The 27,156-nt window shown below is 44.3% G+C and overlaps 1 protein-coding gene across 3 annotated transcripts in view; it reads left to right on the forward strand.

Moving 5' to 3' along the window:
• The window catches only part of SMG7 (SMG7 nonsense mediated mRNA decay factor), a 988,399-nt gene that overhangs the window by 393,238 nt on the left and 568,005 nt on the right, over positions 1–27,156 (forward strand). For all 3 annotated transcript variants that reach the window (XM_044085293.1, XM_044085292.1, XM_044085294.1), the window contains exons 13-14: positions 19,677–19,796; positions 23,202–23,625. In XM_044085293.1, the coding sequence (XP_043941228.1) occupies positions 19,677–19,796; positions 23,202–23,625 (544 nt within the window). The remainder of the gene's footprint in view (positions 1–19,676; positions 19,797–23,201; positions 23,626–27,156) is intronic.

The raw sequence follows: 27,156 nt of genomic DNA on the forward strand, positions 1-27,156 counted from the left end.
TAGTGGCACACTGCAGACTCCAGGGGATTCAAATATACCCCTACCTGGACGACTGCCTCATACAAGCAGACAACAAACAAACCTTAATAGCAAACTTGGACTATGTCATTCAACTACTGCAGGCCTTGGGATACACAGTCAACATTCAGAAATCAAGACTACTGCCATCCCAACAGATTATTTTCCTAGGAGCCAAACTGGACACAAACTCAAATGGCCTACCTCACAGAGGAAAAACAACAGCAGTTACCAGAGTACTTCAAAGGCCTAGCAAAGCGCTCCCAGCTGACTGCAAGGAAAATCCTGCAGGCCCTGGGGTTCATGGCATCTTGCATTCTTCTGATACCTTTGGCAAGACTTCATATGAGAAAGCTGCAATGGTACTTAAAAAGCTTATGGTCCCAACACAGCCAAAGCCTAGAGGACGTAATCCCACTCATTCCATGTCTGCAAAAAGAATTTTTGTGGTGGGCTCAAGCAAGTCAGTTAAACAAAGGCATGTCTTTCAACAGACCTCAAGCAGGTCAAATGATTACAACAGACGCCTCAGATCATGGATGGGGGGGGCGCACATGGAGGGCAGGTGCATTCAAGGTCTATGGACACCAAGGGAAAGACATCTGCACATAAACCAAAAAGAGATTTTGGCAGTGATACATGCAATCGAGACTTTCGAAAAATCACAACGAGGACATTTGCTAATAAGGACAGACAACACCACTGTCATGTGGTATATAAACAAGCAGGGAGGCACTCATTCTTATCCCCTCTGCAGACTAACAATGATTCTCTGGGAAAAATCCCTGAGTCTGAAGATACATTTGCAATCCCAGTTTGTGCCAGGCAAGGAGAATGTACTGGCGGACAAGCTGAGCAGAAATTTCTTGGATCCACACGAATGGATGCTGCATCCTCACATTTTCTCACAAATAACAAAGACATGGGGAAGACCGGACGTAGATCTCTTTGCTTCTCACATGAATCATCACCTGGAAAAGTTCTGCACAAGGACCCACCATCCTCTAGCCTGGAAAACGGATGCTCTCTCCTTCAGCTGGAGTTCCCTAAAAATGTATGCATTCCCTCCTCTACCTCTGCTGACCAAGGTGATACTGAAGATCAAAGCAGAACAACCAACAAGGCATTTTGATAGCTCCAGACTGGCCAAGGCAACACTGGTACCCATTGCTGTTGAGCATAACTCGGACCAAACCGTGGCCTCTGCCCCTATGGCCCCTACTTCTAACACAACACAATTACAGGACTGTCCATCAAAACCTGAAAACATTGCATCTGACAGCCTGGAGGTTACCATGACTCCTTCCGCTATCTCTCTTTCCAAAAAAGTTCAAGAGATCTTACTGGAAGCACGCAGACCTTCCACCAGAAAAACCTATTCAGCCAAGTGGAAGAGATTCAGCATCTGGAATGCCAACAGGGGTCAGGATACAACATTACTGAGTATACCTCAGATATTGGAATACTTGGCAGAAATGTTTCATACTGGACTGTCATATTCTTCTATAAAGATTCACACCTCAGCAATCTCAGCAAAATACAATTGTGATCCACCAGTGTTTTCACATCCTTTGCTAAGACAGTTCCTAAGAGGGATAAAGAATATCAAACCTCCCAGAAAACAGCCAGTACCTGCATGGGACCTCAATTTCGTTTTGGAAAAATTAACTCTTCCTCCTTTTGAGCCAGCAGCAACTTCAGAAATGCAATTTCTATCATGGAAAACGGTCTTTCTATTGGCAGTCACATCTGCAAGAAGAGTCTCGGAGATACAGGCACTCATGGCAGTACCTCCCTTCTTCATTTTTCATCAGGACAGAGTTTCTCTAAGAACCAATCCTACATTCATGCCAAAAGTAATTTCCAGGGTGTCTCTAAATCAAGCTATTCACCTGCCTACTTTCTTCCCCAATCCTCAAAACGGGGGGAAAAACTGCTGCATACTTTGGACATACACAGGCAACTACGCTACTACTTGGACAGAACTAAGGCCACCAGAAAGTCTGACCAACTGTTTGTAGCCTATGCTGCTGGAGTACAAGGAAAAGCAATCTCCAAACAAACAATTTCAAAATGGATTGGACACTGCATCAGATTCTGCTATTCTTTCCATGGAAAAGGTGTGCCAGCCAATATTAGGCCACATTACACCAGAGCTATAGCCACATCCACAGCTTTCCTAAGAAGAGTGGCTGCAAAGGACATTTTAGAGGCTGCTACATGGAGCTCCGTGCATACATTTACCAAGCACTACAACCTGCCCTTATACTCCAGATCCCAAGCAGGCTTTGCTTCGGCAGTCCTGCAGGGCATTTTAGCTACACCATACCTTTCTTAGTTCCATCCACCCCCAGCTTGGCTATGGTATTCAACCCATATGTTATGACTGCAGTTGCATTCTTGAAGGACATAGTACAGTTTTGTACCTACCATAAATGTAGATGTCCGATAGATATGCAACTGCAGTCGGATTTTCCCACCCTCCTACCCCTCTGCAACTTTCTTTATGGGTCCACTACCCCTATTCCTATTAGCTGGGGGTATCTCCTATGGTGTATCTGTTTATTACTGTTGTGCATGTCTGGAATTGTTTATCCATTCACCAAATTTAGCCTTCCTAGGAGGGCACCTGGCATCTGGGGCAAGAAACACTGAAGAAGATGGCGTCGGCTGATGTCTTTATACTCCAGCCGTTCTGACATCAGAGAGGAGGTGACACCAGCCGACGCCGGACCCAGACTTTGGAATCCGGCCGAACGAGGGCTGCCTGAGGCAGGACAACCCATATGTTATGACTGCAGTTGCATATCTATCGGACATCTACATTTATGGTAGGTACAAAACTGTACTTTCCTGTTACCACTGACGTCGTATTTGTTCAGATAAGTACCCCATTTGGGGACCTTTTCAGTCCTTCTGAATCCTAATATTGCTTGTTAATGTCATCCAGAAAGGGTAAGTGTCAGTGCGGCCTCCAAATCCCTCTTAAGGATGCCCATGACAAGTGCCTTTTCTGTTTGGGAAAGTCTGATGACCATAAGGCCTGCCCTGTCTGCCAGGCGTTCATACCAAAAATTTTGCATAGTCACTTGCATGCCCTAAACCTAGACCTCGAGAACCAACGTCTGAAACTACTTATGCTTCAGCTGGAGGGCTCTTCAGATGTCCCCACAGAACCACCAAAAAAAAGAAGGCCAGGACCTTATGGCCTTCAGCTGCTGTTGAGCCTCTTCCGGCGGACTCCCAACCTGTGGCTGACATAGGCATGGTTACAGGATCGGGTTCCAGATCCGCCACTTCAGAGGTCACAGGTACCACTAAGGACACCACACCATCCACAGGCAAGAGCACGTCTGCAGAGGCTATTCCAGTGCAGCTAGCCGATGTCAGGGGGAACCTGCATTTTCTGGGGGGGGGGGAGTCTGAGCCTTCCATTCCCTTGCAGTCGCTGGTTTCCAGAAAGACATCCGCAGCCCCTTTTAAAAGAAGAGAAAAGAGCAAGCATATCTCCCCTTCTACAGAAACCATGTCTGATTGGCAGACTTTCAGCCAGAGCCTCTTCAGTGCCTTCATGACACTGAGGCCTACACCGGCTATTACTGCTTCCACTTGTCCTGAGCCCTAGGCCTCTGCCTACAGATCCAGCTCCCAGGGAAGAGGAAGTCCTTTCAGATTCCTCTGAGGAATCTCTTTCCTATAACTCTCAACTCTCTTCACCCTTGGGGTACGGATCCCCAGAGGAAGAGTCACTGGACCCTGACTGTCCAGTTGAAGATCTGACCTTCAGTGAGATAATTAGCAGGATGAATGAACACTTTAAATGGGATTCTTCAGAAATGTCTGAGGTACTACAACCTCATTCCAATGGACACTCCTAACCCATCTGCTGTTCCTCCCATCCTGCCTGCCTTTCTAGATATATTTTCTTCTGCATGTTTGAACCCTGACTCTCAACCTCCTGCCCCACGTAGACTTTGACAGGCTTTACAAAGTACCTGACACTGCTAAGCATCTGTTCAAGTGCTCACCGGCTGATCCTGCCACTATATCTGCCACTGACAAAGCCAATAAACTCTTGCCTACTACCACCATTCTCCCAGCTGACAAAGACAGCCAAACAATGGAAAGATTGGGCAAAAAGATTTATACTCCTCCTTGGCTTTTAGAGCCACAAGCTATCACACCCACATGGCCAAGTGCACCTTGTCTCTCTTAAAATCTGCCACCAAACATTTGGCAGATATTTCAGACTCCCCTGCCAAAGCATCATTCTCCTCTCTCCCGGCTCTCTCCTCCCAGATCACCAGACACTCTTAACAAGTGTAGCTACTATGCTGCTGAATCCTTTGCCAGGTCAGCAGCATCAGCGTCTGCCTTAGGCAGATACTCTTGGCTTCACCTACAACCCCTGCCAGATGACTTCAGGGCAAAGCTCATTGATGCTCCTCCAGACAATGCTGCACTTTTTGGCTCTAAGGTGGCAGACCTCTTTAAATCTCTGCAACAGAAAGGAAAAAAAGAGATGCAGGACCGTAAACAGTTACTGATCTCACCAATCCTAAGTTTCACAGAAACTGTCCTTCCAAAACAGTTTATTAGGAAGCACTCCCGACCCGCTCCTCCTTCAAGGCCTCATAAGTCCACCAGAAAACAACCTCCTCCACCTAGAACAATCCCTTCCTCCAGCCAGAGGACTCCCTTTCAAGACAAGGCAGGTAGCATCTGACTTACCTGCCAATCTTGTCCCCCACTTTGTACCTCTGTCTGTCTGCCTCTCTGTCTCCCCCTATTTGGGCCCTTCTCAGACAAGTGGGTCCTGTCCATCCTCCAAAATGGCTACTTCATGTCCTGGACCCCCCCCCCCCACATGGCGGGGCATTCCTTGACCACCTACTCAGCAGCTGCACCTCTTACAACCAGTACTGCAGACACTGTTAGACCAGGGCACTATAGAATCAGTCCCCTCCTCTGCGGAAGGAAGAGGTTTTTTTTTTCAAGACTCTTTCTGATCCCCAGGAAGGACGGACCATGGAGACCCATTCTAGACCTGTCCTACCTCTTCCTAAAAGTACCTACCTTCAAAGTGCTAACCCTGCCAGCCCTATTCCCTCTAATTATCGCACAGGGATTCCTGGCTACATTAGACATAAAGGATGCTTATCTCCACGTCCCAATCAGGCCCTCCCACAGGAAATATTTAAAAGTTTTGTAGGGCTTTTCTCACTTGCAATTCTCTGCCTTGCCCTTTGGACTCTCCATCACACCCAGAGCCTTTACCAAATGCTTGGCACCTGTAGTGGCTTACTGCAGGATAAAGGAAATATGGATATTTCCCTAACTGGACGACATGCTGATCCAGGCTGCCAGCCAAAATGTATATGCAAGGGCACATCCACTTTGTGGTGACCCTACTACAGTCACTGGGGCTTCGGATAATTCTCCCAAAATCTCATCTTCCACCAACACAGGGCATTGTGTTTCTTGGGTGCAGAATCCGCCCAGATCTCATGGAGGCATACCTACCCCTTCCAAAAGTAAGCTTCTTGACAGAACATCTCCTGGTACTTCACTCTACGGAGCTAACTGCAAGGCAGTACCTCAAGCTTCTGGGCTACATGGCAGACACAATACCCATGCTTCCTTTAGCAAGGCTACACAGGAGGAAGCTGCAGTGGTACCTCCACTCAATCTGGAAGCAACACAACCAGCCTCTGGAGCACATTGTGCCCTTTCTATCCTGCCTAAAAAAGGAAATACTATGGTGGTTGGCTCAGGTACAGTGCAACCCATGTCTCCCACTCCAGCCACCACAACCCACTCAGGTCATGCACACAGACGCCTCAGACCTGGGATGGGGAGCCACCCTCGGTCACCGACAGATGCAGGGCCTGTGGCCAAGTCACCTCAAATCAGAATGCATAAATTCCAGAGAGATGATGGCAATCCTCCTAGCCCTCCAGGCATTTCAACCTTTCATTCAACAGGGGAAATTTCTGATATACCCAGACAACACCACTGTACTGTGGTATATCAACAAGCACAGAGGGACCAAGTCCTACCTGCTTTGCAGGCTAGCCCTTTTTGTATGGGAATTGGCTACCTCACAGGGAATCTCCCTGCAGGTGACCTACATTCCCTCTCTCCACAACAAACGGATTATTTGAGCAGAGCCAGCAGAAACCACCATGAATGGATGCTGCACAGAGATGTCTTTCTGGATCTGGTCCACAGGTGGGGTATACCTCAAATAGACCTGTTTGCCTCCACCATCAACAGGCAACTTCCTGGCTTTTGTACCAGGACACCCACACCACAGGCACTGGCAACAGATGCTTTCTCAATTTCATGGAATGGGAAGTATCTATATGCATTCCCCCCTTCCCACTCATTCAGAAGGTCCTGCTAAAAATTCAGCAGGACAATCCGAAAATCTTGCTGGTGACTTCCTACTGGCCCAGACGACAACACTCGTTCCACTTACTCCTACATTTGTCCAAGGGCAATCACCACAAGTTACCCCCAGAGTGGACCTTCTCTCACAGCACAAGGGGTCACTAATCCATCCACATTGGCAGATGCTGCACCTTACCCTGTGGCTGATTAGAATTCTGATCCATTTAGACAATGGGGACGTGCTCAATGTCCGACAGGAGGCCAGGAAACCAAATACTAAAAAATCATCTCTAAAGTGGAAATGATTCACTGTTTGGTGTCATAAAAGACAGCTGGATCCATTTCTCAGCAAACTACCTCCTGTGCTGTCTTATTTGTGAGTTACTGCAGACTGGACTGGCTTATTCATCCATCAAAGCCCATCTGTCTGCTATTTCAGCTTGCATACCTTTGGATCCTTCATTAGTATCCAGACTCACTTGCAAACTCTTCAAAGGGGTACTGTACCTTAGACCCCCCCCAGGAAACCAATCCCCCCCACCGTGGGACCTCAACTACGTGCTAGAGAAGCTTATCCTACCTCCATTTGAGCCAGTAGACAAAGGCTCATTAAAGCACTGTACTTGGGAAAACTGTTCTATTAGTGGCCCTAACCTCAGCCAGGAGTTTGTCTGAACTCCAAGCCCTTATGGCTACTCCTCCCTTTCTAGTTTTCCATAAGGGCAGGGTTACCCTTGGGACAAATCCGCCCTTCATGCCCAAGGTAGTCAGACCTGTCCCTCAATCAGGCCATATAGTTACCTGTTTTTTTTTTTTTTCCCAAACCCATAAGGAAACGATGAGAGGGTGCTGCATTCCCTGGATGTTCACAGGCAGATCAGATTCTACCTGCACAACACCAAGTCTATCAGACACTGACCATACTCTTTGTATCCTTTCACCCCAGAGCTCTGGGGAAGGCAGTGGCCAAGCAGACTATTTTACTTGGATTTCCAAAGCCATTACCTTCTGCTAACAGTTCCATGGTAAGTCCCTGCAGGATACAGTTAAAGCTTATTCCACAAGAACAGTGGCATCTTCAGGGAGCCTTCTTAAAGGGTCTGGATACCTCTTCTATTCTGGAAGGTGCTACTTGTTTCTCAGACCACACCTTCACCAAGCACCACAAGCTTGACCTCATGTCCAGATCCAGGGCAGGGTTCGCCAGGGCTATCCTTCATGGATTCCTGGAGTCTGCCTCTAGACCATCACCCCAACCTCAGTGAACTTTAGCACTCACCCATATGCAGAATACTGTAACATGGGAATAGAAGGACATAGAAAAGTTGTGTAAACTCTTACCATAACCATAGATGTCCTCTTCCATGTTGCAGCATTCCTTCCCCACCCTCCTTTCCCCTCTTATCAGCTAAAAACTTCCCTTTCTGGATGGCAATGATATGGCATTGCCCTTACAGGGCTGGGTCCGACTGGGGCTACCGTTCTGATGGCTGGTGCTTGCTGATGTCACCTTTATGGCCCATGAACTCTCGTCCACGTCGGACGTCTCATGCACCACAGAGGGACTGAAAACATTTGGATACTGGCCATACATACATGAGACTGAAGGGTAAACCCATATGCAGAATACTGCAACACGGAAGAGAAGGACATCTATGGTTATGGTAAGATTTTACACAACTTTTCTTTCTAATCCCTTTCCACAAACTAAAAAGCACAGCATATGCCTTCAGTGGTAGGTAGCCCCAGAAATATGGACTTTCATCGCTGATATAAAATTCATCCAACCTTTCAACAACTTCCACAGAGAACTAAACTATTCTGTTCAAACAGGCCCACTTCACATGTCACCAAAATAGCACCATCACCTACATCCATTATTTTAACACCCTCCCCAGTTTCCACCCCACTAATACCCGCTCTACCAATGGTTTTATATGTGCAGTCGCATCACCTCTCATCCATCTGTATACCTTCCTCTGTGATCTCTACAAAAACCTTTCCCCTGACCTACCTTCTTTGTAATGAAACCCACTACTGAACTGACTGTATGTCGTGTACTGTCTGCCTTAGCTGCCGTTTCCCAGTATGATGGGCTCAGCACTGTTTATGCTGTTATGTAATGCTTTGCTTTTATCATTGCACTCTTTACAATGGTTTTACATCTCCGACTGAGTTTGAAAATGGTCCATTGAGACCAATGCTGTAACCCAACTAATAACTGAATTAATTTAAATTGAGATAAATTAGCAAACATAGTACATTTGTGTTAAGAACTTGACATATTTTGCTGTACCAGTTCCCTTCCTTCATCCTTTCATTTCTCATATCCTATAGGCATTCTTTGCTTAGGGAGTAGGTATCCCAGTCACCTTTCCTTCTTGCTTCCCCCTGACTAGGCACGTTCCCTTCTCAGGGTTGATTTACAACCTGGAGCAGCAACTTAAGCCTTTTCTGGTTTAAACTGTTTCCCTGAGCGTCACATTCACCAGAGGGAGCCAGTGATGTCCTTCCATTTCACTGTTGCAGTATTCTTTATATTCCAAGGGTGGCCCAATGTCCGGCCAGTGTACCAAAGGCTTTAGGTTCCTTTAAGGTACACCATATGTCACACATGCTCGGTGCGAAACTTGGGGCATAAATGTGACATCCAGATGTACAATCTCAGAACTTCTTTGCCACCAGTCCGAACACCATCTCTTGATGGTCTGTCTGAACACCAGTGTTCCATTGCTGGTTTCACTGAACCTTTGCAGATAAGTGCCGCATTGGAGTTCCTTTTTACTTGTCTTTTTTTTTGTTGCTTGTGAGGTTTCATGTCATCCAAGAAGGGTAAGTAGCAGTGTGGGAGGACAGATTCCCCATAAAAACCTCTATGAGCAGTGTCTGTTTTGCCTTGGTGCATCACACGACCATACATCCTGTTCCTCCACCCTGGGATCTTGATTTTGTTTTGGAAAAATTAACTCGGGCTCCTTTTGAGCTTGCAGCTTCAGCTTCCTTGCAACATTGCTCTTGGAAGATTGTACATCTGTTGGTCTTTACTTCTGCCAGACAGGTGTCTGAGCTTCAAGCTCTTATGGCTTGTCCTTTTTGGTGTTTCATAAGGACAGGGTGTCCTTGCATACTAATCCTCCTTTTATTCTCAAGGTAGTGAATGAGTTATCCCTTAATCAGTCTATTCATTTGCCTACTTTTTCCTTTCTCTGCAACCTGCCAGCGAGAAGGTGCTGAACACGTTGGATGTGCATAGACAACTCAGATTTTATTAAGATAAGAGTTAAGATCATTAGGAGATCTGATCAGCTCTTTGTTTCCTTTCATCCCAGGTCCGTGGGATTAGCTGTATCTAAGCAAACTGTTTCTTCTTGGATCTCAAAAGCTATTTCTTTGTTATTCCTTCCATGGTAAGAGCCTTCCATATTCTGTGAAGGCTATTCTACTAGGGCTGTGGCTTTTTCTTGTGCTTTTTTTCAAGGGTTTGGACACTTAACTCTAGTCTTGAGGCAGCTACCCGAAGTTATGTGCAAACATTTACCAAGCAGAACAAGTTGGATAGAATCCCCAGAGCTAGAGCTGGTTTTGCTAGGACCATCCTTCATGTCTTCCTAGAGGGCTGTGCTGGTCCTTCCTCCCAAGTTCCTTCTTGAGCTTTGGCACTTTCCCTAATGTAAAGAATACTGCAGCAGTGAAATGGAAGGAGACAGTACAGTTGTGTAAAATCTTACCATAACAGTAGATGTCCTTCTCTTCACTGTTGCTCTATTCACTCCCTCCCTCCACCCCCTGGTCCATTTCTCTTTTGGAGGCACGGATTACCGTTTTTCATTGGGTTGGGGTTTCTGCTGGGCTCATAAGTTTTGAGGATGGTATGTCCAAATGTCACCTTTATGCCCTACATTTCACAAGGAGTGTACATGTGACGTACGGTGTACCTTAAGGCAACCTAAAGGCTTTGGTATACTGGCCAGACTTTGGGCAGCCCTTGGCAGGGGATCCATAATATAAAGAATACTGCAACAGTGAAGAGAAGGACAATCTACCATTATGTTGCAAAAGAGGGCAAAATCCCATAAGTGGAGGAGCTCCCTGGTCAGCCTCAGTAAGAAGCTGCGATCCCTGATAAAATCCTCCAAAGCTAGTTACGAAAACAAAATCACCACTGATTCTAAAGACAACCACACAGCATTCTATAGCTATGTCAGAAATATCAATGGCAACACTCAGATCTTCTCTGAGTTACAGCACAATGGCACTAAATATACAGTCCCAACTGATATTGCCAACATCCTGGTAGATAGGATCAGTGCTAACTTTAGCCCCCTCTCACCCATGAAAGAGCCCATCTCTATACCGGAAGAATGCAAAGTTGCTGTCATCACGGCTGCACAGGTAAATACCACTCTCCAAAGCCAGGAACATAACATACATGGGACCAGACAACATCCCAGGCTGCGTTCTACACGAACTACAGAATGAACTGGCACCACACCTAAGTACCATGTTCAATCACATTCCAAGGGAGCCACCAACTCATTGGAATACATAGGGCAGAACAACACTTTAATAGGAAATAGTAAAAGTGTATGGAACATGTGGGTGCTTTCGCGGAGTCCTCTCTGCTTCCTCAGACGTGCTACAGAGACTGTTGCTCTTGTTTGAATGGTGATGCATCTGTGTCGAATCCAGTCAGTTGACAGGATCTTGAAAATGGAAATTGGAAGGACTGTAAAAGCTTGCTCTATAGTGCCTCAGAACAAGAATGGATAATTAGATTTCAGGCTGACAGACCACCTGGACTAAATAGTAAGGTTTCACTGAAACCTTTTCTCGGGAACAGGGCTTTGAAACATTGATTATTATGTTTAGTCACATCTTTTAACATCTAAACCCGGACCACACCACAAAAGGAGGGGGTGTATCCATATTCATCAAGGATACCCACACCTCCAGGTTGGTGGCAACGCACGAAGCATCGGAAACCATCCAGGTGCAATTAACCATAGGCAAAACTGCTCTACAATTTGTAGCATGCTACAGGCCACCCTCTCAAACTCAGGAACCCCACACAGCCTTCCTGAAGACACTGGAGGGTATAAATGTATCTCCAAACACCATTATATTGGGTGACTTCAACTACCCGAATATAGACTGGAAACATTACTCAAGCCCCAACTTTTTAGCCCAAAGGTTCCTGGAGTTCATAAATTCAAATGCCATGGAACAACTATTCACCGTTCCCACAAGAGGAGAAAATACACTAGATCTCATCATCACAAACATGGGGACAAAATGCTCCACACCGGAAGTATATCCCTCATTGGTGAGATCAGATCATAAACTAATCTCACTGGAAATCCACATCCCGCCCCCACCCCAAACAAAAAAGACCACAGTGAAGAACTTCTCTAAAGCAAACTTCACACTACTGAAGACTGGTGTGGTATCCTTCAAGGCCCCCGAGCCAGTGGAAACCACAACCCAAGCTGCGGAAGCCCTTACAAATGCCTTCTACGAACACCTCCAGGACTGCATGGATCAGGCAATCCCAAATAAAACCAAGACTCTTTCCACCAAGGGCAAATGTCCAGTCTGGTGGATCCCAGCCATAAACAAACTTTACAATAAGAGGAGAAAGCTGTTACATGATAGAGCAAAATCCATAAAAGAGAAGACACCCTTGATCATTATTAGTAAAAAAAATACGAGCACTCATAAAATCATCCAAGGCCAACTTTGAGAGAAAAATTGCCATAGATTCAAAAGACAATCATAAGGCCTTCTTCAGCTATGTTAGAAACCTGGGTGGAATCTCCCAGATATGCTCAGAATTAGTCCAAAATGATACAAAATCACTGAACCCACAGACATTGCCAACATACTGGCAGACAGGTTCAGTGAAAACTACACCCCCCCCCCCAAAAGGAGAGATAACTATCCCAGCGGAGTGTAGCCTCCCAGACATCTCAAATGCGCAGGTAAAAGCTGCTCTCTCTAAAGCTAAAAACACAGCATCAATGGGACCGGATGGTGTCCCCGGCTGTGTGCTACACAAACTCAATGAGGAACTAAACCCGCACATAAGGCAGCTGTTTAATCTTAGCCTTACCACAGGATACGTGCCCAAGGAGTGGCGCACGGCAACTGTGGTCCCACTCCACAAAGGCGGTGCCTCTATGGACCCTGGTAATTACCGCCCCATAAGCTTAACAAGCCTGGTCTGCAAAGCTATTGAGAGGATCATAATGGAACTCATAAACAAAGACATAGGGGACTTGCAGACATTGGACCCGACCCAGTTTGGCTTTGTCAAGGGCAGATCATGCCTTTTGAACTTGGTCGACTTCTTCGAAACAGTCATCAAGGCCATTGATGAGGGAAAGGCAGTCCATACAGCCTACCTTGACCTTGCAAAAGCTTTCGACACAATACCCCACTCAGGTATTATAGAGAAACTTACCATCTTAAATGTAAACCCATATGTCACAAGATGGGTTGCAAACTGGCTAAAGGACAGAACCCACAGGGTTAAAGTTGCTGGCACCATGTCAGACTCCAAGCCGGTCACAAGTGGTGTCCCACAGGGCTCAGTCCTTGGCCCCCTGTTGTTCGGCATCTACTTCTCAGAAGTACAGGCAAACATAGGAGGACTATGGCTGACAAAGTTTGCAGATGACTGCAAACTGGGCGCCATAGTGGAAAGTACATCGGACACAGATATCCTTCAGAGGGTCTCACGGAAACTGATAGCTGGTGCCAGAGCCATGGCCTGAAGTTAAATGCCAAAAAATGTATAGTCATACCCTTCGGGAAAAACAAGGTAACCCCAAGCTACCATATAGGTGGCAATCCACTAAGCACAGAAGAGGTTATCAGGGACCTGGGGACCCAGGTTGACAGTGGCCTTTCTTTTGACACTCACATTGCTAAAGTGGTTAGAAAGACCTTCTACATTGCTCACCTGATCATGAAGGGATTCATATCCAGATCAAGTGAGGTCATTGTTCCCCTGTACTCTTCACTTATCAGACCAATGATCGAGTACAATGCCCCATTCAGGATGTATCTCACCCGACACCTGCAGCAATTGGAGAGACCCCAAAAGTTCCTCACCAAAAGGATAAAGGGATTCCAAAATCTGTCATATGCTGCCAGACTGAAGAAACTCCAGCTCTATTCAGTCGCATACCGTCTGCTCAGAGGTGACCTGTGCCTGACATACAAGGCCATGTCCAACCCGGAATTAATGGACATGCTCCATCTCAAAAAATCCAAATCTACCAGATCCACTAGAGCAAGCGACTTAAATCTTAGCACGGATATAAATAAGACATGCTGGAGGGATAGATTTGTCACTCAGAGACTCCCTATGCTGTGGAATAAAATCCCGGTCCATGTGAGGCAGAGCACCTCGCTGGCTCTGTTCAAGAGAAATCTTGACCGGTGGATGGGAGATCGTAGGTTTACCCCGGGAATCATCTCTGTGTCACTGCTGGACAGAGGCACAACAAACTAATGGGCACAATATTTTTTAACATAAGGGGTGGCATAAGCCACAAAACTTTGGGCTAGGCTTATAAATGCCTTAGGGCAGATAGCCTAGTATAAACCTATGAACCTATGAACCTATACATATATTCTACAGTTTTAACACTAACTCTATAGAGCAAGCTTTTGTAGTTTTTTGCATACATTTTTAGTCCAATGTTTTTTTATGATTTGATTGTTTGTCTTTTTGATTTTTGTTTTCAGGATACAGTCAACTGATTGGATTTGACACAGATGTATGGTTGTTTGGACACAGATGTATGGTTGTTTGGACAAGAGCAGTGGTTGCTGTGGTGTGTCTGGGGAGGCAGAGAGGGCTCTGTGAGGGCGCTCACATGTTTTGTATATTTTTGCTGTTATTTATTGAAGTGTTATTTTGCCGTGTGTGTTCCAACGAGTTGGTGGATTTTTTGGAACATTATACTTTTATCATTGGTTACTTTATCCAGATTCAGGGGATTTGTGTTTGACATGTTCAGTCATAGCCTTACCTCAGGCTTTGTGCCTGCTGAATGGCGCACAGCGACAGTTATCCCACTACACAAGGGGGGGAGCCACCACGGACCCAGGGAACTAGCGCCCCATTAGCCTGATGAGCCTGGTCTGCAAGACCATGGAATGTATCTTCATGGAACTTGTAAACAAAGACATTGGTAATCTCCAAACTCTGGACCACAACCAGTTTGGGTTTGTAAAAGGCAGATCATGTCTCCTAAACCTGATAGCAGTCACCAAAGCCTCAGGCAAGGGTAAGGTGGTTCACACAGCTTATCTAGATCTTGCCAAGGCTTTCAACACCATCCCCCACTCTGGAATTATAGATAAACTCACTAAACTAGGTATAAATCCCTATGTCGCAAGATGGGCTGCCAAGTGCCTCACTGACAGAACCCACACTGTGAAAGTAGCAGACCCCAAATCAGACTTCAGACCAGTGACAAGTGGAGTACCACAGGGTTCAGTCCTGTGTCCTGTCCTGTTTGGTATCTACTTCCCTGAAGTACAGGCTGACACAGAAGGTCTTTGGCTAATGAAGTTCCCAGATGACTGCAAACTAGGAGCCATAGTCAAAACTACTAACGATGTGGACATCCTAAAAAAGGGCCTCACTGAGACAGATGCCTGGTGTCAGGGCCATGGCCTCAAGCTCAATGCCAAAGAGTGCATTGTCGTTCCCTTTGATAAAAACTCTGTACCCATGAACTAGAACATAGGCGGTAGTATACTTAACACTGAAAGTGTGATGAGACCTTGGGACACAGGTGGTCAGTAGTCTCTCCTTTGATAATCACATTGCCACAGTAGTCAGGAAATCCTTCTACATGGCACACCTCATCACAAAAGGTTTCTCATGCAGAAAAAGAGGTCATTGTTCCCCTCTACTCATCACTCATTAGATCCATTATAGAGTACAACACCCCTTTTGGTATGTACCTCACAAGACATCAACAACTGGAAAGCCCGCAGAAATACCTCACAAAGAGGGTTACCAGCCTCAAATACATGCCCTACACAGACCGTCTCAAAACACTCCAGCTTTGCTCTGTCGCATATCACCTACTCAGAGGTGATCTCTGCCTAGTATACAAAGCTATGTCAAACACAGAGCTGTTGGACATGCTCCACTTAAAGAAATCCCAATCCCTCCGAGCTTCGGCCCCAAAACCCGGACCGAAATACAAAAGGAGGGGGTGTATTCATTTTCATAAAGGATACCCGCACCTCCAGGTTAGTGGCACAGCACGGGGCCTTGGAGACCATCCAAGTGCAACAGTAGGCAAAGCTGCTTATCAGATCGTAGCCTGCTACAGATCACCTACCTTGTGTCAGGTCCCTCACTCAGCATTCCTGAGAACACTGGAAAATGTAAAGGTCCTATCAAACACCATGATATTAGGAGATTTCATCTACCCAAACATTGACTGGGAGAATTACTCAAGTACAAACTCCTTTGCCCAATGCTTCCTAGAGTTTATAAACTCAAACGCCCTGGAACAGCTGGTCACCATGCCCACTAGAGGTGACAACATACTGGACCTGATCATCACCAACATGGGGGATCAGTGTTCCACACCAGAGGTAAACTCATCGCTGGTAAGATCAGATCATAAAGTAATCACACTGGACATCCACATCCTGACACCACCCCCAGTCAAGGAAACCACTGTGAAAAACTTCAAAAGCAAACTTCACACTTCTCAAGACCGAAGTGGAAAGTTTCAAAGCCCCTTTGCTACAGAATAATGCTATCCAATCTGCAGAATCCTTTACAAGTGCATTCTATGAGCATCTACAGGGATGCATGGATCGAGCCATCCCAAGTAAAACCAAGACTCACCCCTCCAAAAAGAGGACACCAGTCTGGTGGTCCCCGACCATAAATAAGCTATATAACAGAAGGAGGAAACTAACACATGATAGAGCAAAATTCCAAAAAGGAAAGACATCGCTGATCATTATTAGCAAGAAACTACGATCGCTCATAAAATCATCCAAGGCCAGTTTATAAACAAAAATTGCCAAGGAATCTAAAGATGACCAGAAAGCCTTCTTTAGCTATATCAAAAATTTAGGTGGCAACTCTCAGATATGCTCTGAGCTACTGCAAAAGGGCAAAAAATACACTGAACCAACTGACATTGTCAACATCCTGGCAGGCGAGATCAGTGCAAACTTCACCCCCCCCCCTTACCCCCAAAAGGGCCAGTGTCCATCCCAGAAGAATGCAGAGCCCCAGACATCACAGGCATGCAGGTAAAACAGCCCTCTCCAAAGCTAAGAACACAGCATCAGTGGGACCAGATGGTGTCCCAGGCTGCATCTTACACAAGCTCCAAAAGGAACTAAACCCTCACCTAAATTCACTGTTCAGACTCCGCCTTACCACAGGCTATGTACCCAAAGAATGGTGTACAGCAACAGTCCTCCCACTCCACAAAGGTGGTGCCAGAACAGAACCTGGGAACTATCGCCCTATAAGTCTGACCAGCCTGGTCTGCAAAGCTATGGAGCGAATTATCATGGAACTCATAAACAGAGACATTGGGAACCTCCAGACACTGGACCCTACCCAATTCGGCTTTGTTAAAGGCAGATCCTGCTTCCTAAACCTAGTTGACTTCTTTGAAACAGTTACCAAGGCCATAGATGAATGGAAGGTAGTCCACACAGCCTACCTGGACCTCACTAAGGCCTTCAACACCATTCCCCACTCTGGCATCATAGACAAGCTTACCAGCTTGAACATTAACCCCTATGTCACGAGATGGGTGGCCAAGTGGCTCACGGATAGAACACAAATGGTCAGAGTTGTGGGTGCCATGTCTGACTCTAAACCAGTCACAAGTGGCATCCCACAGGGCTTGGTCCTGGGACCCCTCCTGTTCGCTATATACATTTCTGAGGTACAAGAAAGCACGGGAGGATTATGGCTGACCATGTTCACAGATGACTGCAAACTGGGGGCCATAATAGACTCTCCAGCTGACAGATATCCTCCAGAAGGGTCTTAGAGACAGATACCTGGTGTCAAAACCATGGCCTCAAGCTGAATGCCAAAAAATGCATAGTCATCCCCTTTGGAAAAAACAAAGTGCCCATGAATTACCACATAGGTGGTAATCCACTAGGTACGGAAAATGTAATTAGGGACCTGGGGACCCAGGTAGATCGTAACCTCTCCTTTGATAATCACATTGCCAAAGTGGTTAAAATTCCTTCTATGTAGCTCACCTAATCACGAAAGGGTTCACCTCTAGATCAAGAGAGGTCATTGTACCCCTCTACTCATCACTCATTAGGCCCATAATAGAGTACAATGCCCCATTTGGTATGTACCTTAATCGGCACATGCAACAGCTGGAAAGACCACAGAAGTACCTCACCAAGAGGATCATGGGCCTCAGAGATGCCCTATGCAGCTTGACTAAAGAAACTCCAGCTCTACTCGGTTGCTTACTGCCTGCTCAGAGGTGATCTATGCTTGACGTATAGCCATGTCCAACCCGGAATTAATGGACATGCTTCACCTCAAGAAAACCAAATCTCTTAGACCCACACGCTCCAGTGAATTAAACCTCGGCACAGCAATAAACTGGATGTGCTGGAGGGATAGATTCCAGTCCCAGAGACTTCCCTCACTCTGGAATAGAATCACAGTTTGTTAGGCAGAGCCCCCCCGCTGACTCTTCAAGAGGAATCTTGACAAGTGGATGGGAAATCGTAAATTTACCCCTGGGATCACTTCAGTGGCCCTGCTAGACAGCGGCCCAGGATAATTTAAAAGGGAGGCGAGGCTAGGCTTATAAATGCCCTTGGGCAGATAGCCTAGTACCTACCTATGAACCTATGGTAAGATTTTATACAGCTATACTTTGTCTTGCACCAAATCACCATATATACCCTGCCAGTTGCAAGAAAGAACTGAAATTAGAGTGGGCCGATTGCCTCCTTACACCACTGACTTCCAGGTGATTGGTCCTTCTGAGGCAGAAAGTCCCAAGAGTCATTGAGTCATTACTACAAAGGTGAATATTCTTCCACAGCTATGTTTATATCAGATAAATAATTACTAGGCATGCAGTGCTGGGAACCATTGAAGAGCCTAGCCATTTTCCAAATTGTCTCAAAACAGTGTCTGGTTAAGTGACCTGCTGAAGGTCACACAGTAGACAAGTTAAGGTAAAGGGAGAATCAAACCCTTTACCACAGGAAGCAGCCTATTAATAGGTTAACACTGCTGTACTGTCTTGCAGTTTTATTGAACAAGTCTGTCAGGTTTAGTAAATTTCAGTTTCTGGAGTCTGCCTTTGCTGATGTGTTGCCTTGGTTCTTGATCTTTAGGTGAGTGAGCATCTAGTATAGGTAAAAAAGTTAAATTAAACCAGCTTCTGGTTTTATCCAGGGTGTGAAGTAACAGGGGTGGAGGTTAGTGTGTTGTACTTGAAATCTTGAAATTTAGTAGCTTTGAAATTTTTCATGCTTCTAGTAATTTGTGCAGTAGTGGTGTGGTTTTTCATATAATTTGCACATGGTCAGGGTAATACATGGAGACAAATGTCCCACAGCTGTGCATGTTTGTAGGGTTTTTAAATCTAATTCAAACTGATCTCGTGGTATTTTTGTCCATTCTAGTTGTATGTGTAGCTGAAGAGACTGACCTGGATGACATCATCAAGTTGACCATAAAAACTGTGCTTCCAGTCATTATTAGTTTCCCAGTGTGACCTTTTCATTCTTAGTCTGTTGGTCTTGTAGTAATGTTGTCAATCACTTCATATTCTCATGAGTTGTTGCCATATTGTATTGAGAAGATTGTAGTCTGGAGTCTTCACCAGGACAATGACACTTGCTGCTTCTTGGGTTCTGTCTTAACCTTATTAGCAGAATCCATAGAAAATTAGGTTATTTGATATTTTGCTTGGTATTACCTAGGTTATAAGTTTAATTCTGTCCTCTTTCATTAACTCTTTCAGAAAAGTTTTGCCTCTCTTTTGAGGATGCAGTCTAGTTGAGCTTTAAACATTCATTGGAATAGATAGCTTGAAAGCTTGCTTAATAGGGGTGTATATCACAAGTTGTTGATATAGGAGGAGAAAGATAATCTTATAAAAAAATGAAATTTTGTAATTTGCTAGGGTATTTTTCTCTGATTTGTCTGGAACGGTTTAGTTTGCTGCAGTTATTTGTTTTAAACAGAATTTCATTCCAACAAACAGGAACCTAGACTTCTCGAAGGGACATCAAGGTATTGTTGCAGACAAAGGAGGTCAGCAGCAGAGGATAAGGCATCAGAGACTTGTCCTTCTGGGAAAATGGATGGCTGAAACCCAGTTCAGGTAATGATCTTCTGCATAATTCCTTTATTTAAAATGGAGAACAAATGTTCAAAGACTTTGTGGTTGCACTGCTAAATACTTTGTTGCATGTATGCCTCTCTGAGAAAGCTGTTGCTGCAACAGCTGAGCAGCTAGCGATGTCTTATACTTTGTCCTGGTACTGGGGTGCTTGACAAGAGCTGAGCAGCTAGCGATGTCTTATACTTTGTCCTAGTACTGGGATGCCTGCCTGAGTTAAGGAAGTACTGTGTTGCAGATGACTGCATGCTTTAGAGTTTGCGAGCATGCAGGAGCAGGTAGCCTGATTTCTGTATAAAACACTTCAAACCCTTTCAGTTTGTTTTGCATTTGTGTATTCACTGTCCACAGTATACTAACCATGCTGCTATATTTGTTCGAATTGTTCATTATTTACTGCCATCCCTGTTATTTAAGGGGCACATTCGTTGGCTCCAAACCATCCTAGTGAAGGATTCCTTTCTCCTGTTGCCTGAAAAAGCCTATCTTTTGCTGTACCTCTTTTTGAAAGTCATTCAGTCCTTTGCTTTCATTCATATCTTTCCCTCTATAGTTCTAGTTCATGCAGGTTAAAAAACAGCCTTTTTTGGTGGCCTCCTTTTTACTGCTGTGCCTGCCAGCCATAGTCTTCTGTAGGATACAGGCTGTACATTACTCCATTGTGGAGATGTAACCATCACACTATGGGGGTGAAAGCCAACTGGAATGGCCATCATTCAGGCAGTACATGAGAACTGCTTATGTCTTTTGCCAGCATCTCAGCAATCGGAGCATTTTTGGGTGGGCTTAACCCAAACACCTGGAAGAGAGAGCATGTTACATGACCCTTGTTATCTGAGGCCACTGTGGTTTTTCCTTACACAAGTGCATGCTCCTGTGCACTTAAGCAAAGGAGGCTGCCAGTTGGTGGCTTGGTCCTCCACACACACACACATACACACACACACACACACACACACACACACACACACACACACACACACACACTAACCATGTCTGTTTACACTACCAGTTCTGCGACACTTTGCAAGTGTACATAGTCAGCTCTTCCTCAGCCACCACACACAGGATGAGCCTGCCTCTCCTACCGTGACAGCTCATTCATGCTCCTGAGCTATTAATTGAACTCCTGTCGCCTGGGCCATCGTCTAGACGGTTCTATCCCTCTACACAACTGATGCTGCTAATATAAACTGATGCCATCATTTTATAACTGCTGGTTTTGTGAGCAGTGCATGTGCTGTAGCTGCTTATAGAGGCACATTTATCCATACAGATGTTTCCATGTCTCGGATCATCAGACAACTGTGATGCATATCAGATGATGATGGAGCTCAGTGGTTGGAGATCTGGTAGTCAAAGGCAGTAGATACCACAAAGTAGTGTGCCATTTATTGGTATTGGATTGTCTGTCATTGCATATAATTAAGCCTTGTTTGTTGTCAGTAACAAAAAGGTTTGCATTTTGCAGAAGTCAAGGTCTTCATAGAAAATTTGCCAAAATTGTAATTGTTTTAATGCCCCACTTTATCTTTTATTACATAGGTACATTTGCATTAATACTTAAAAAACTAACCATGTTAATGTACATTACTTATGTTTTCTTTCTTTTTAATAAATGTACTTCACTCCAGCATTACATAAATTGCTCAATTCCTGCCTTTCCTTAAACCTCACCCCTCCTCTGGAACATTATTCTGCATGTATTGTTACCGCAAATTCCATTTAATGTTCAGTGTTGTGAATTCAAGCTGAGCGTCTAAAAGGCCTTCAAAGAACTTGCCACCATGAAAGGCTGAATCAAACACTCTTGAATCCAGCCAATGACCCATATTAGTGTTGAAATACTAATAATGCAGATTTCCAGATACAAAATAGGTTGTTCTTCCACCACAAAAGTGTTCTCTCATAAAAAGAATTGTTCAAGATAAGAGGTTTTACCAGATGTAACATTTACCAGGAAGTTATTATTCTTCAGATTTCTTGAACTGTTTGTTAATTATTGTCCACAACTTCTCTTCTGGTTGATAAAATATGCCTAACCTGTATATAAAACTAGAGACCAGACACATTTTCATTGCTTGTATCTTCCTGTCCATATCCATAATGAAGCACTTAGTTTCTTGTTTTTTTGTATTTTTGTTTCATCTCTTCCCTCTTACCATATCCTTAACTGCCATAGTAGAATTTTTAAACCAGACACCAAACTACTACATCATATTTGTGTCCGAAAAAATATGGTTGTTGCTTAACCATGTCTTGTCATGTCGGGGGGGGTCTCAGGTTGCTTAATAATGAGGCCTTCACCTTATGCCATGAAGACAGTGCTTGTTTCTACCAGTGTGTACTTCCTCTCTAATGTATCAGATGCTGACCTAAATCAAGATTTTACCACCCCCCCCCCCTCTTTTTTTTTTATATCCAAAAGCTGAAGGGGAATGATGCTTGTGTATGATGCATCCTAAAAGGAATTTTATGCATACATTACCAGAACTCAAGAAATTAAGAAAGCTAATCGGCTTTTCATTGTCTTTGCAGCTATCTGGTTGGATTTCTGTGTACAAAACAATTTCCAGCTAGATAGGTAGTTGTAGTGACAGTGTAACAAACATATGAAGTACTCGCCACAGGAATAGCTGGTTCAGTAACACTTGTTGGCACTATATTAATGCAATTTTCTGCCATATATGCACCAGACTAGTCAGAGGGGTTCTGACTGCATGATAACAATGTATGGCTTAACTGTGTGATTGACTGCAGACTTCCAGCCTGGTCTCCAGTGTTAGGTTAGTCTTTTTGTTTGAGAAAAGTTCTTGATTGATGTATGAGAGATGATGGTGGTTGTTATTTTACACTGCATACTTGGTGCCCCAAAAGGCAGCATCCTTATTTACCACCACATCCTGGGACTGGTAGCAACTGGTCTACTTTTCCTTGGTTGTAGCCTCTTGTGAATTCATTTGTCTGGTGTTAGGTGTGGGAAGCATTTGGGGATTTGAATTTTGTCTAGAGGCCACATATATTGTTTGCAGCCAATCGAATGTCATTATTGCTGCTTATGAAAAAGTAACCCACCCAGCATTGAGAGATTCACTTCAGTTTGATGTTATGTGGAGTACCTTAGAGAACTTCTCTCCCCATGTCTTTCTAGAACTGCTAAAATATATGCCCCCTTTCATGGGAACACTATATACTTGATGGAACCACTTTATTTTGTAATAAGCCTGAAAGTTTACCCATTGTTCTTGTAGCGATCTTGATTGAATATAAATGCCTTTGTATGATTTGTGAGAGTAGTGTTGTTGCTTAGTAAGTTAAATAGGATGCTGTCCAAGAAACTGCATGCACAAAAGATGTTCATTGTATTTCTCTGCTTTTTTTTTTCAGGTTGATTCAATGTAGATATGAAGATGGCAAGCTGCTCTTTTGTACTGACATCCCTGAGCTCAAAATGGAAGATTACACAGAGATAAAAGATGGGCCAGTACTGCAGGAATCTTCAAATGCTGATGTTTTTAGTGATGCTGGACTTGGACTAAAATCTGTTTTGTCAACAGGCAAGACACAAAGTAACAGCTGCTCTGAGGGGGGTGAGAAACCCGTGGTCACTTTCAAGGAAAATATTAAACCTCGTGAGCAAGGCAGAAATCACCACCAGAAAGATAGTATGAAGGAAAGAAGAGACTATAACAAAGGGAACAGTGCTGTAAATAAGAATGACTTGAAGAAAGACAACAGTAAGAGAAAAAATGAACAGAAGAAAAACCAGGAAAAGAACTTGGAAACAGGAAAGCAGAACGTGGCAGTGCAGGTAAATTCATATCTATATTTTAAAAATGCAAAGAATCATTCACCCTGAATTCTTATTCCCACCCCTCTCTCCCTTCTATTCCTTCTGTTTCTTTAGCTTTCTTCCCTTCTATTTTTCTATTACCTCCAACCCCCCCAACTCTTCTTTCTTCTCCTATTAATCCTGTATTTATTATTCCGTATATCTTGTCCCTCTTTCCTATTTATTCTACTTTTCTGTCTACTCTTTTCTTCTCTAGATTGTTCCCATTTTTCGTAATTGTCTATATTTCGTACAGTCGACTTAACCTGTTCTTTTACTTCGTACTTTCAGTTTTTATCATTTACGTGTTGATCTAATCTATACAAGTTTTACATCTTTTCTCTGACTCTTCTCTTTATACACCCAGTCTCTACTTTGTCATAAAAACAAATTTCTGTTTATAACATTCCTTTTTTCGCTCTAATTCCTGACTATTGTAAATCTTTTTTGTTGTAGTCTTTTATGCATTACGTTTCTCTGTAAAACCTTCTAATTTTTGTTCCTATTAACTTTTTGTCATCGTTAAATTCTCTAAAAATTGTATGCTCTCAGAGTGTTGTACTTTGTTAATGTTCTTTGTAACTAATGTATTTTTATGGAGGTTTTCTCCCCGAGTCTCCACTGAAAATGGGCCATCACAGAGTTGGACTATCCTGGTAAACAAAAGTAAATTAAGTAAAATATAGTTCAGAATGGTTAGGAGTGCATCTTTATAGATCACTGTGTTGCCAGCTGCTTTAATCATGTACTTGACTCCCTAACATTTTACAGTGTCCCAGTTAACCTCTGATCTGATGTCTTTTTCATCCATTTCTCAACTGATGGGTTCGGATCCGAGACTGATTCAACTCTCCCGTTTCTAACAGATCATTGGATCAAAGAACTCTTGAGCTTCTCCCTTTACCAGTAATGCCTCGCCAACCTAATATCCACCATATTTCATTTGCTGCCATTCAGCATCAGACATGAATAGGTTCATAGGTAGGTACTAGGCTATCGGCCCTAGGGCCTATACAAGCCTAGCCAAAAAGGTACCCTGGCTTTCGCCACCCAAGAAAATTATTTTCCTGTGCCCCTGTCGAGCAGAGCCACAGAGGTGATCCCTGGGGTGAATTTCCTATTTCCCATCCAGTCATTAAGATTTTTGTAGAAGAGTGCTAATGAGGAGCTTTGTTTGATATAGATAGGTAGTTTGTTCCAGAATATGGGAAGTCTCTGGGACAGGAATCTATCCCTCCAGCATGTTCTGTTTATTGTGGTGACAAGGTTTAGGTCCCTAGAGCATGTAGCTTGGAGGGATTGGAATTTCTTTAAGTGGAGCATGTCCAACAGCTCTGAGTTTGACATAGCTTTGTATGTTAGGCAGAGATTACCTCTGAGTAGGCAATATGCGACTGAGTAAAGCTAGAGTTTTTTTTAGACTGTCTGTGTAGGGTATCTGTTTGATGCCAGTAATTCTCTTTGTGATGTATTTCTGTCGCCTTTCCAGTTGTTGTAGAGGTCTTGTGAGGTACATACCAAAAGGGGCGTTGTACTCTATAATAGGTCTAATGAGTGACTAGTAGAGGGGAACAATGACCTCTTTTTTTTCCTGGATGAAAAACCTTTTGTGATATGGTGTGCCACGTAGAAGGATTTCCTGACTACTGTGGTGATGTGATTATCAAAGGAGAAACTACTGTCCACCTGTGTCCCAAGGTCTCTTATCACACTTTCAGTGTTAAGTAGACTACCAACTATGTGGTAGCTCATGGGTAGAGTTTTTACCAAATGGGATGACAATGCACTTTTTGGCATTGAGTTTGAGGCCTTGGCTTTGACACCAGGCATCTGTCTCAGTGAGGGCCTTTTGTAGGATGTCCATATCGTTGGGAGTTTCAATTATGGCTCCTAGGTCGTTGGCCAAAGACCTTCTGTGTTAGCCTGTACTTCAGAAAAGTAGATACCAAACAGGAGAAGAACTAGGACTGAACCCTGTGGTATTCCACTTGTCACTGCTCTGAAGTTGGATTTGGAGTCTGCTACTTTCACAGTGTGGGTTCTGTCAGTGAGCCAGTTGGCAACCCATCTTGTGACATAGGGATTTATACACAATTTAGTGAGTTTATCTATAATTCCAGAGTAGGGGATGGTATCAGAAGCCTTAGCGAGATTTGGATAGGCTGTGTGAACCACCTTACCCTCATCTACGGCTTTGGCGACTGCTTCAGTGAAGTCAGTCAGGTTTAGGAGACATGATTTTCCTTTTGCAAACCCGAACTGGATGAGGTCCAGAGTTTGGAGATTACCAGTGTCTTTGTTTATAAGTTCCATGATGATACGTTCCATGGCTTTGCAGACCAGGCTCGTTAAGCTAATGGGGTGGTAGTTCCCAGGGTCCATGGTGGCTCCTCCTTTGTGGCGTGGGGTAACTGTCACTGTGTGTCATTCAGTGGGCACAAAGCCTGTGGTGAGGCTATGATTGAACATGGTGCTTAGGTGGGGTGTCAGTTCATTCTGTAGTTCATGTAGAACGCAGGCTGGGATGTTGTCAGGTTCCATGGATGCTGTGTTCTTGGCTTTAGAGAGTGTGTTTTTTACTTGTGCAGTCGTGATTAAAGGAACTTTGCAGATGGACCCTTTAGAGGGTGGGGGGGGTAGAGTTAGCACTGAACCTATATGCCAGGATGTTGGCAATATCAGTTGGTTCTGTATATTTAGTGCCAATGTGCTGTAACTACGAGCAGATCCAAGTGTTGCCATTGAGATTCTTGACATAGCTATAGAATGCTTTGTGATTGTCTTTAGAATCAGTGGCGATTTTGTTTTCATAACTAGCTTTGGAGGATTTTATGAGGGATCTCAGCTTCTTACTGAGGCTGACCAGGGAGTTCTTCCAGTCATGGGATTTTAATCTTTTTTGCAACAGTTTCTTTCTTCTGTTGTAGAGTTTGTTTATGGCAGGGGACCACCAAACTGGCTTCCTTTTTTTTGGAGGATAGCATCTTGCTTCTGTTAGGGATAGCATGATCTATGCACTCGTGTAAGTGCTTATAAAGTGCATTTGTGTAGGATTCAGCAGTCATACCTCTGTTGTCTGTCTGCATGGGTGTCATGAAGTTTGCCACTTCTATCTTAAGAAGCGTGAAGTTGGCTTTGGAGAATTTTTTTACGGTGGTTTCCCTAATGGGGGCGGGATGTGGATGTCTAGGTTGATTAGCTTGTGGTCGGATCTGACCAACGAGGAATTGACCTCTGGTGTGGAACACCAGTCACCCATGTTGGTAATTACCAGGTCTAGGATATTGCTGCCTGTTGGGGGGATGTGGATAAGTTCATCCAAGGCGTTGGAATTTATGAATTCCCAGAAAACGTTGAGCAAAAGAGTTGGTACATGAATCCTTCTGCTCTCGAGTTTTTGGAGTTTTTGATAATTATTTGTGAGTTTTTCTCTCAGATTTCTTCCTTTGCTCTGACTCAAACACCTACCGAAAATCTGACGAGCAAGTCTGATTCCTCTGCAAGAGGTCT

This window comes from Protopterus annectens, chromosome 10.part0, assembly GCF_019279795.1.
Source record: "Protopterus annectens isolate FY-2018-M chromosome 10.part0, PAN1.0, whole genome shotgun sequence".
NCBI classification, from domain to species: Eukaryota; Metazoa; Chordata; order Ceratodontiformes; family Protopteridae; genus Protopterus; species Protopterus annectens.